The sequence below is a fragment of the Trichosurus vulpecula genome, chromosome 6 (assembly GCF_011100635.1).
Source record: "Trichosurus vulpecula isolate mTriVul1 chromosome 6, mTriVul1.pri, whole genome shotgun sequence".
NCBI classification, from domain to species: domain Eukaryota; kingdom Metazoa; phylum Chordata; class Mammalia; order Diprotodontia; family Phalangeridae; genus Trichosurus; species Trichosurus vulpecula.
The window spans coordinates 69,499,140-69,511,574 of record NC_050578.1 but is presented as its reverse complement, the minus strand read 5'-3'; the positions used below and the strand labels follow the sequence as shown (position 1 = coordinate 69,511,574).

At 35.7% G+C, this 12,435-nt stretch overlaps 1 protein-coding gene across 2 annotated transcripts in view; it reads left to right on the top strand.

Moving 5' to 3' along the window:
* The window catches only part of AFF1 (AF4/FMR2 family member 1), a 135,798-nt gene that overhangs the window by 106,197 nt on the left and 17,166 nt on the right, over positions 1-12,435 (top strand). For both annotated transcript variants that reach the window (XM_036762792.1, XM_036762791.1), the window contains exons 12-13: positions 3,080-3,180; positions 6,365-6,596. In XM_036762792.1, coding sequence (XP_036618687.1) covers positions 3,080-3,180; positions 6,365-6,596 — 333 coding nt within the window. The remainder of the gene's footprint in view (positions 1-3,079; positions 3,181-6,364; positions 6,597-12,435) is intronic.

The window sequence follows — 12,435 nt, the reverse complement described above, 5'->3', positions numbered from 1 at the left end:
ATAAATGCAGAACTTTTGGTTGTATTTTGAACTTTGTTTCCACCATCACTCCTCACCCTTTTATAGTTTTAAATAGGCAACATGCTTTTTTTTTTAATCTTTTCACTGTTAACTTGGCTCAGCAGCCTATGAAGGAGTGCTGAGAGCAGTTGAAGTGTGAGTAATCTTGTTTGCCAAGGGACCTTATGATTATCAGAACTATTATCATTGATGTGTTTATAGAAATATTACTGTCATAATGGCTCTGAGCAGGTCTTCAGCTGTGACATCTAGAACACTTTACCTGTATTTTACCACCAAAGAAGTAGGTCGGCATAATGGATTAATACTGATCCAATATTAGTCCCTTATCCTTGATGCTTTGTCTTACTACATCTTTCCAAATTATCCTTGGATCACTCCCACCATCTGACTTTTCCACTTCTAACTGAAACAGAAGCTGCTAAACAGAATTGGAAAAAACATACAACCATTCTGAATGGGTTCACTACAAATTCATGTTATCTAAACTTACCTGGACCCTCAGTGCACCTGATTTTCTGTGCCACTTCCTTAAGTAGATATTCCAAACCTGTTTTCTCCTCAACCCTTTGACTCTGTGACCCTGCCTTCTGCCCCAAGATAACTCTCTGTATTAACAAATCTCTTAATGTTATACCTTATTCTCTTTTGTTTAGTCTTTGATGAAGTGATGGCCTTTCTCATCATGGCCAACCTCTCTGTATAAATCCTTGATCTCATCTAGTAGCGTTTCTAGTAGCACTCATATAGAGTGGCCACCCACAGTTTAAGAAGCACTGAAGGTGTCATAAGAAGCCCTCTTCTACAGCACATTGCCCCCCACATTCATTCTTCTAGTCAAATCTTCATCTCTACATCTGTAGGTTCTTTCCCTGTGACTTAAAAATATGTCCCATTTTCCTTTGTCCTTAAAAATTCTTAGTAATCCTACCATCTCCTCAAACCACTGTTCCATATTTCTCTTCCATTTCTCAGCCAAACTCCTTGCAAAGCTGCCCATTCTCAGTGACTTTACTTCTTCTCCTCTCACTTCAGCCAAGTCAGACCTTTTTCAGTCCTACTTCTAGTCTCTTTACCCAACTGAAATTGCTCTCTCAAAAATCAAGTTATCGCATTTGCCATGTTTAAAAACATTTTCTTCATCCTAATCCTTCTTGGCCTTTGAAACCTACTGATAACTACTGACTACCCTTTCTTTGGAGCTATTGTCTTCTCTATGGGTTTTCTCTTGGTTTTCCTACTAGAGAAAGGGAACAACTGCGTGTGCATTCTTTTTTTTTTTACAACACCTTACAATGATACAATGTGTGAAAATACATTGAATGAGGATAAAGTAGTAATGGAGCCTCTTTGGAGGAAGGCCAGGAGATCAGATTTCAATCAGCCTGTGTGAGCTTGGAATATTGGACATTGTATTTGGGTCATGCTTCCTTCAAGTGAACAAAATTTGGGTCGTGCTTCCTTCAAGTGAATGGAGACCTACGACAATGCTAGGGAAAAGAGAAGTAGCATCAGGCGCTTAAAATCCTGACTCTGCCACTTCTGGGCAAGTCATTTCTCTGAGTTTCCTCATCTGTAAAATGAAGGTATAGGATTGTATGGCCTTTGAGGGTCCTATCAGCTCCAGAACTATGATCCTAGGCCCCTAACTCTATACTCTATATATTCCTCAATGTTCTCATCAGTTCTTGTGGGTATGATTATTAGCTCTTTGCTTATTCCCCAGAAATTCAACCCCCATTATTAATTATTAATTGAACATTTCAAATTTGATGTCCTAGAGACATCTCAAATTAAACACATCCAAAGCAAAATTCATTATCTTTTTGCCAAAACTCACATACCTCCCAAATTTCCCCACGTTTTTTGAAGATACTTTCACCCTTCTAAAATCTCGTGTTCCTAATCCTTTTGTAAAACTTGACTGTCCATCATCCCGCAGAGCCAATCAGTTACCAAATCATGTCATCTTTACCTCTACCCTTTCAGCCCCCAAGATAATTAGATTCCCAAATCCCTTGATATCGTCTCATTCTCTTTTATATTATGGTCTCTGATGAAGTGATGCCCTTTCTCACCATGGCCAACCTCTGTGTTTGTGTAAATGTTTTTTCCAATGATATCCCATAAGACTTTTACAAAGGTTTGGGAGCTCTCTCTCTGCATTCATCTGGGATTGGCCTCCATCTGATACCTGGTTACTTTTGAGGGAATTTTTGAGAGTTAGTGGGGACTGGAGGAAAAATCTAGTCATATTGGTCATGTGACCTGGAATATTCCTCTTAACCTGATAATTTGAAAAGTGGGTTATTTTCTTTTTCATCTTGACTTTTGAGAGAGAATTTCAAGTTTTTAAGGAAGGCTGACTTGATGCTACCCTAAGTTTACCTCACCTGAGGAAATTATAGTTGGAAGAGCCGGGGTTGTGCTATGGATTCCACTGCTCAGTCACGTAAAGACGTTTACATGAAGTAAACTTAGCATTGCAGAGCTGGTATGAGGGAATCGATAGGGGCCAGGCATGGGGACAGGGGCTAGTGGTATTGTCTAGACATTTCCTTTGCATGGAATTACCAAAGCTCATTCCAAGAAAGTGAAAGGAATATGAGTTAGTAAAATTGTAGAACTTTTTTCAAATTTAATATCATTACTTTCAGATATTAAAGGAGTAACAAAGAAGGTTAACAAAGTTTTGATGAGCTCTTGGACCAAGTGATCCATTTGAAGAAACAGATCAAAGTAATTTGAAAAGAGCTTCTAATTGTATACATAGTTGCTTTTTATGTGCTTAAAATCTTTATTCCCTCACAGTAGTTAAATAATCACAGTCACCTTAAGTCCTTCATTTGAAAGCCTGAGAAAGAATTAATAATATTATGGCATGCTGAGAGGTTTTTTTATTTTTTAGTGCATGTACTGATATTTTAAAAAGAAAAACAAAATCTGAATTGTCAGGCCCAAGGTTCTCATACTTTACCTGTACTGGGCATTTTTCTTACGTTGTTTTACTTGTATGTTTAAGTCTGTGATGTGAAAGTTTCTCTTAATTCCCTCATAGGGAGAAGCAGAAAGAGACCTTGACAGCAAGAAAATCAAACTGGAGAAAGAATCCAAACTCTGTTCATCATCTTCTGCTCACAAAGACTCTAGTAAAACAAAGTGAGTATAAAGACGAGCACACTGAAGAGTGAAAGTGACCATATTGTCCAGAATGGCTTCCATGTTTTCTAGTCTATGAAACCTAAAACTGATCATCATAGCCCCACCCTAGTAGAGAGCTCATCTTTTACATTTCTATATTATATTATTTCTTGTTGACACATAATGCATAAACAATAAACACCTTATCAAATGTATGAAATACATCCCCTGAAAAGGTTAGTTGTCATAGTTGAACTATGAACTATAGTTCATAGTTTTAATGGGACTAAATCTAGAACAATGTGTGAAAATTTATTTGTTTGAAATTGTACAGTAACTCCCATTAAAATATGCTGAATGTGACTCAATTTAGGCATACATACATGTATATATGTACGCACATATACATATGTGTGTATGTATTGCTTTTACTCGATACTTTTCTCCTGAGGACATTTCCATGAGAATTACCAATTCGCATTGCTCTAGATTTAGGTATATCAGAAGCAAAATAAATCTCTTTTTAAATAAATGAAAATTTATACATATCTTGGATTTATCTAGGTGTTATTAATATTTTCCTTTTTTCTACTACTTAGACATTTTAAAAAATATTGACTGAATATTCTGTTCTCTGTTTTTTAAACTATTGCCACTATTTAGCTCTCATTACCTTTCATCAGGACTGTTAAATTAGAGGGTTAACAAGTATTCTGTATAAGTCTATCAGAATAATCTTCCTAAAATACAGTACTACTCATAATACTCTTCTTTAAGAACCCTCAAAGATTTCCCATTGTGTAAGCAATCTAAACACTTTAGTGGCCTATTCAAGCACTCTGTCCCCTGAGCCCCTGCGTAGTCCATCAGGGCACCACTCCACACGGTCTCTGCTACAACTAGCCAAGCTGGACAGCTCCCCTAAATATACCCTAAACTCTCCTCTTTCTCAAATACCTTCTCATTTTTATCTGTCCAAATTCGACCTCTTCTTATAGCCTCAGTTCATATAATGAGGCAGCATGGTACTTTTTGTGTTATTGACCTCTCTTTGGCAGTCTGGTGAAGTATATGGATTGCTTATCAAAAATAATATTTTTAAATTCATAAAACATATAACTACAAAAGGAAATCAATTATATGAAATGCAGTTACCAAAATTAAAAAAAAAAGGCCACAGGCCCTAAGTTAAGAACCTCTGCTCTTGAGTCAGTGGACCGGATCTTGTCTCTGTTGTTTATAGAGAAGAAACAGGCAAAATGCTAGGGATGAGATAAAGGAGAAAGAAATTGCTTCCAAACTTGGGGAGATGGGGCAGAATCACAGGCAGCTTCATTGAGGAGGCAGCATTTGATTTAGCCCTTGAAAGATTTCAAAAGATAGATATTTTGGGGCTCCTTCTGAGCAGCACAAATAAAAGGTAAGTGTGAAGAGGAGTCCTTGACTTCTGGTGAAGAGAGATTGTGAAGGGAGAAGTTTTGGAAGGTCATTTCAGTAAAGGTGGATTGGGCCTTCCAGACTGTAGAGAGAGAACCTTAAGTGACTGGCTAATGAGCTGGGACTGTATTTGGGCAACTGGGAAGCTTTGGAAGGTTTTGAACCAGAGAGTAACATTCTTAGAACTGTGATTTAGGAAAGTGTAGCAGTGTTTAAGATATTTTTGATGGGGAGAAGATTATAAGTAGGGAGATCTGTTGGGAAGATATTGCAGTGATTAAGACAAGAAGCAACAAAAGCCTGAGTTAGTGCATTAACAGTGGAGGAGAGAGATTAAAGAGATTTGGAAGAGGGATTAGGACTTGGTAACTAAATAAGTATGTAAGGAGGAGTAGCCATCTATGACACCAAGATTTCTAGCCTAGCTTACTAGAAAGTTTTGGGTACCAATATTATAAATACAGAAGTTAAGAGGAAGAGAAGCCATATATTTGGTAGAAACTTCCTTGGGAGTTTGTTGTGTTTGAGGTACAGGTTGGAAGATATCTACGTAGAAATGTCCAAAACAAATCTAAGATTGGCTTATTTATATATGACTAGAACTAGAACTAGAACTATGCTTTCTTAATTATTCTCCCATCTTATTTAAATCATCCCTGCACCTTTCCATTTTACCACTGTAAAAGTTTGAGGAAAATGCTGATTTTTTTAATGTTAACACAGTTATTAACTTATGTGAAGATTATCACCCATATATTTCACCTCCACAATAGCACTTTTTTATTAATTATCAGCAACTCTCGAAGTGGTAAGAACTTTCTTCATAAATAAAAGCCCCATGCATTTGGATCACACTTCAGACTTTTTGAGTTATTTTAGTGGTCACACATGAACAACTTGGAAATAGATGAAAAGAAATCTGTGGCTATATTCACTGTATAACAGACTTTGTGCTGTCTCCATAAGCTACTGTTGTTGTCAAGTGGTAAGCTAGCCTTTTCTAATAATGAAATGGTATTTTAACTCCTTTGCTCGCTCTCTCTCTCTCTCTCTCTTTGTCCCCCTCCCCCTTCCCCTCTTATCGAATTTCCCCCTCCTTTTCATCTCATTTGGTGATTTTGATTACAGTATTGCTGTTCTTTCCATTTCTGTTGTTAGAGACACTGTGTATATTGTTGTCTTGGCTCTGTTTAACTTCACTCTGCATCAGTTGATACATCTTCTCATGCTTCTCTGAATTCTTTATATTTGTCATTTCAGATGCTGTACTAATATTCCATTATATTCCTTCACTACATTTTGTTGAGCTATTTCCCACTCAGTGGGTATCTCCATGGGTCCAAGCTCTTTGCCACAACAAAAAGTCATGCTATGAATATTTTGGTAGATGTAAGACCTTTTAAATCTGTCTTTGACCTCCGTGAAGCATCTACCTTTGTGTGTGGGTCTCGGAGTTAAAGGGTCATTTTTTTAAAAGCATAATTCTAAATTGTTTTAGGGTTAGGTTTTCAAGGGCAACAGACATTCCCTGAGATTTCCTTTTATTCCTAGTAGATTCCTATTTGTCTTTATTTGCGTATTAAAAGCATGATATAGATAAGGCTTCTTACTGGTTTTTTTTTTCTTATTCCTCTCCACTTATTGGGATACCAGTAACTTTTTCTTAATTAAGTATAAATACTTAATTTTAATTAATACTTAATAAATACTTTTCATGTAATTGATGTTATGGCCAGATTTAGTTTAGTGTGCTGTTCTTCTCTAGATTGTTGAAGCCCTCCTCAGACTTCCTGAAGAAGGAGCCACCGCCGCCACCATCTGCGTCTCCTTCCCACAAATCGGCCAAGAATGTACATAAAAGACCAAGGAATGAAAGCTACCCCTGTGTTCAAGGGCACTCCAAAAGTACTAGCACCACTAAAGATAGCCATAAAGATTCTTCTTCTAAGCATAAGAAAGTGGAAGGAAAGCCTTCTGGAAATTCTACAACTAATAAAGTGAGTACAGATAACAATGAATTACTGAAATACAGATAATCCTAGATTTTCTTTGAAAAGTATATTTGTTTTTTTAAAAAAAAACCTGTATGTGAGTGTATGTTGTTACATATTATTTTACATGTACATTACATAATATATACATATGTTACATACATATCTATTTTAATTTCCCAAGTAAGAGAATTGACACTATCTTTACTCAGGTTGTCTGTCATTTTTACATGTTAGCTGGCTATTTTTTTGTTGTTGTTGTTGTTGTTGAAGACTGTAGGTTTACATTCCAGTATGGTAAGAGGTAATAATACTTAAATAATACTTAAATAAATAAAAAAATAATACTTAAAATCATACACAAGCTATTCAGTTGATTGAAATGCATTGTGAATCCTTCATTTGGAAAATAGGTTTTTAAGGATGTACTACTTACTATTCAAGGCTTAACTCTTTAAAAATGGATATCACTTTGTCTTTATATCATCCATCATATCCCACTCCTCTCTCCCTTCCAGAAAGCCATTTCTTACAATAATTTAATTTAAGTTCAGCAAAACTAACCACCATATCAAAAAAGTCTCCTATATGCAATGTTCTACATCCATTGTCTTTCGCTTTTGCAAACAATTATAAGATGTTTTCTCTTATCTTTTCTTTGGTGATCAGCTGGTTCAATTTAATTTTGAAACATTTAGTTTTAACTGTTTTGTTGCTATTTGTCCACTATGCTTTCTAGTCATTGTGTATGTTGTTTTGCTGATTATGCTTATTTCCCTTTGAATCAGTTCCATACTTATGTTACATTGTTTCTCACACCATAGAAACACTCCTTACATGTAGTGAAATTTTTGTAGCATTCCCTAATCAATGATCATTTACTTTGTTTTCAATTCTTTGTTACCATAACAAGTGCTATTGTATATGGGGCCTTTATTTTTTATCACTAAAGCTCCTTATTTATATACCTAGCGCTATACGCTCTTGCTCAAAAGTGCTTAAATATTTCAGTCACTCTCTTTGCATAATTCCAAATTGCTTTCAAAAATGGTAGTTCCATTTTACAGCTTCACTGACCATACATTACTGGGCTCATCTTTCCACAACTCTTCTAAATTGGACTACTTTTTTGGTTATCCTTGTCATTTTAGTGGGCATAAAATGAACCCTCAGGGGAGGGGTTATTCTCTTATTAATGACTTGGAACATTCTTTTATATGGTTGTTAATAGTTTACAATTCTTTGTTTAAAAACTCTTTATTCCTATCCTTTGACCATATATTTATTAGGGAATGACTTTCATTATGTATCACAGAGATTTTTCTTCCCCATTCAACTCCTTCTAAGGTGCAACTCTTTTTTTTCATTTAAAAATTTTGAACTTAACAAATGTCAACTAGTGATCATTTCCCAATAAGCAGTAGAACAGAGAGATGTTCATGATTATACAAATCCCTTTTTTTTTTGGTCAGGGTAGGGGGGAAAGGCAACTGGGGTTAAGTGACTCACCTTGGGTCACACAGCTAGTATGGGTCTGAGGTCACCTTTGAATTCAGGTCCTCCTGACTCCCGGGCCAGTACTCGATCCACTGCACCACCTAGCTACTACCCCCTACAAATCTCCGTTATGTACTGCTTGCTTTTCTTTTAAAGTCTATACTAAATTCAACATGTTACTTTCAAAACTGTCCTTATAAGTCTCAACTCTTAAACTTGATTGAAATAACCTTTGGAAAGTAAGAAAGCAAATCTTGAGTCTATAAATATTTTTCATTTCCAGTGTTTTATTGATGCCCTTTTCTTTTTGAAAAACATCACTGTCACTTTCCAGTGACTCTCCTCATCCCCATAGACCTCTCCTTTGTAACCAGTAAGTACTGCTAGCAAAACAAATCAACACATGTCTGAAAATGTACAGTTCTGTCTACCCCTTCTTTGCCAGAAAAACTAAAGAAATGCTCCCTCTTCCATCCTTTATCGTCACAATTAGCGTTTATGTTGATCTATGTTCAAAAGTCATTCAGTATTGTTTTTCTTTACATTATTGTAATGGTCTTGTTGTCCTGGTTTTCCCTATTTTGCCCCCTTTCATTTTATAAAGATCTTGCCAAGTTCTTCTGACCTCATCTAATTCATCATCTTTTGCATGTAGTAATATTCTATTACATTCATAGACCTCATTTTGTTCAACCATTCCCTACATCCCTTCCAGTTCTCTGATAGTATCCACATCTGTAGAAATCTCCTCTCCATTTTTTACCTCCTTGGGATATAATACTAGTAATATCATCCGATCAAAGGATATATACAGTTTAGAGTGACTTTTCTCAGGTGATTCCAAATTGTTTTCCAGAATAATTGGACAAATATATAAATTCACCAATGGTGCATTGGTGCACCTATCTTCTTGTAGCCCTCCAACATAAGCCATATCTATCTTTTTTTTGCCAATCTGATAAATATGAATTGAAGGCTCAGTTCTTTTTATTTGCATTTCCTTCATTATTAGCGATTTGGAGCACTCATTTATATGGTTCTGGCTGTCTTACATTTCTTTGGAAATGTACTTGTCCATATCCTTTAAAACTTGAGTTTTCAAAGTCACAGATCTAGGAGTAGAAAGTACCTCAGAGGCCAACTAGTCCAATCCTTTCATTTTATAAAGAAGGACAATGAAAATCAGGGAGGTTAAGTGATTTATTGCAGGTGGGATGTTATCATAGGTTCTCTAGTTCCAGATCCTGGGCCACAAATTGGGAAACCACTCTTGTTCTAACATTTGTATCTTATACATGTTTTTACATGGCTTCCCATATTACCATGCTTTAATGTTTCAGTCTTAATGGGTTTTAATTTCCTTGCTACCTTCTGAACCTTTGATTTGAATCTGAGTGTTCTTCTGTAATTCTGAGAATTAAGCAAATTTCCTCTCCTTGCCCCAAAAAAAATTCAGAAAATTTGCTATATTTTACAAATTGATACAAGCTAATCAACAGTATTTGATAATGTAAAAAAAAAATTATTTAGGTGATATCTTCATTCCATACTTCACTTTGAATGTGTAAATGTGGCCAGAAGTAGCAAAAGGTGAGAGAGGCACACAGAATTTTAAGTTATTTGTTTTTTTTTTCCTTGAGAGCAAATTAAATTGCATATTGCCCATTTATCACCCAGGGTGAATAAATTTGTAACAGTTTCATCATTATTATTCAACATCTTTAACATTTATTGTTTCTGTGATTTGTTTTTTCACCCACTCGTTCTTCCAGATGTCATTAATTAGTTGTCATTTAGGTCTGTATTATGTGCTCTTGGTTCCCATGTTCATTATGATTTTTGTTTCCTTACAGTCTATAAAAGACAATTCCTTTATTGGGCAGTTTTTGTAAAGGATGCATGGAATGCTGGGAAAAGTATTCTTGAATATTTCCTTTTAAAAATCACCTTTAGTTAGTCATATCTAATTTTTCAAATAATTTATTCAGCTTTGTATTTTCCTTTTTATTTTTTTATTTTTCTGTTTGATTTGTCTATCTCTGAGAAGGGAATATTTTCCTACTATTATTCTGTTATTTGTCAGTAGCCCTTAAAAGTTAACCTTTGTGATATGGCTATGTATTTAATATAGACAATTTTTCATTGTCAAGCTATGTTGCCTTTGACAATAATGTATGTTCCCTAAGTTAGTAGATCCCACTTTAAGAACTGCTCCAGAATCTTTTCCCAGGAATATTAATTCTCAATGGAGGCAATAGAATTCAAGGGCTGGTGTTTTGTGACTATAGGTCAAAAGACCTGTTGCTATTTTTGCCTTTTTTTTTTTTTTACTTATCCTTTATCATTCCTCCCTTTGAATCTGTGATCATGTCTCTTCTAATCATTCCCAGATGGCCAATTACTTCCCTCTACTGCAGGAGCTCTTAACCTCTTATCCATGAACTTTTTAAGAAAAATTGGTAACTGAATATAGTTATCAAAATTATAGCACTAAGCTAATATGTTTGGGCATATTGGGTTTTCTTTCTAATCCTACGTATCTTATGAATTTTATGAAAAAACCATTTAAAAACATTATTTTCAGAAAGGTTCTAAAGGCTTCACCAAAGTGACCCAAGACACACAAAAAAAATGTGAAGAATCCCTGCTTTAGTGGGAGTTAGTTTTTTTGCCCTGCCCTGTAGGACCTCTAGTGTACAACCTAGTAGTTGGGCCTTATCTCATCCCCTTTTATACGCTAGCTCACAACTACCTTTTGAAATAGGTGCTATTATTATCCCCATTTTCCAGGTGAGGAAACTGAACTTGCCCAGGGTTACCGAGCTAGTAAGTATCTGAGAGGATTTTTACTCAAGTCTTCCCCCAAGTCTAACAATCTCCACCATGTAGTTACCTCGACCCTCTACTATGTCTGTGATAGCCACTTCTTGTCGCTGTTCAAGTCAGGCCCCTTCTGATTTCTGTACCCAACCCCTCTGCCCTTTGTACATTCTACCTTCCTACAACCCCCACAACCAAAGGGACAGGGAAAATTCGAAAGCCTCTCAACTACCTTGGCTCTAAAGTCCTCCATTTGTGACCTGGGCCACCCTTTCACTCTATCTAAGAAATTTTCTTTGTATCATCCCATACATGTGATTTTTAATGAGCATTGAAAGGCAGTGTGGTTTAGTGGATTGAGAATTGACCTTGCTGTCAGGATGTCTTGGATTCAAATTTTGCCTCTAAGTATCCCAGACAACATATCTGCAAAACTAAATTTTAAAGCAGGTACCAGTCTCCATTGGTAAAGAGTTTCCTCTCCCAGAATTCCCTGTACTGAGGAAATCATAGGTCTTAATACCCCACTTCCCCCCTCCCCCCAATGAAGAAACTAATATTTTCCCTTAAAATATAACATTAATTCATGTTTGAAAAAGATCCTCATACCCCACCTTCATGTCTAGCTTTAGCCACATGAAAAGAAACATTTCATTTCATCTTCTTTCATTACTCTCCAGTGTTTGGTCAACTTGCATATTAAATATCCTGCTGACCTCTGGATTCTTTGGAAGGAGTAATTTAAGTTTTTCCCTTTTATGGAAAGTACACTTAATTCTTTGATGTTTAGGCTTTAGCCTTGTTTTAGGGATACTGACCAACCATAATCTTGTACTCTTCAGAATATCATTCCAAGTTTTCCTTTTATTTCTTGATTGGTTTTCCACATACCTTGTACTGGACCTTTTCCTATTCTGGTTGGTTTTCTGTGGACCTTGTAATGTGTTCTCCTTGTTCCCTGAAAAAATTTTTCTTTAGTGTTATGGTTTTGAAATCTGGCTAATATGTTATTTGGTAAAATTGGGATTCTTTTTTTTTTCTTACTGTTCTGTGAGTTTACACAATCCATACTTTTGTCATCTACTTTTTCTCTATAATTGCTTGTTTTCCTTTTGGTAATTTTTTTTCTAGAAGTCATAATCTCTAATTCATACATGGGATATCACTGCTAAATATTGTTGACTTCAACAGGCTATGATGTGGGGAGGACTAGAGTTGGAGCCGCAGGAATCAGAGTGCCGGGAGCAATGTTTTTTTTCTGTATCAATTATCCTTAATTTTCCTCCTACTTAAAAAACTTTTTTAATTTATGGAATAAAACAAGCATTTCCATAACATAGTACAAAAAAAACAAAGATGATTGTCCATGAAACTGTAAATCTGCTATGCACAACTTGCTGTTCCTTTCATGTTTGTTTTCCTATGAAAATTATCATGTAAACTTCTTTTTTTCCTTCCCTCCTTCTCCCCGACCCACCCTAGAGATGGTTACCATTAGACACAAATAAGTGTATATATGTATATGTGT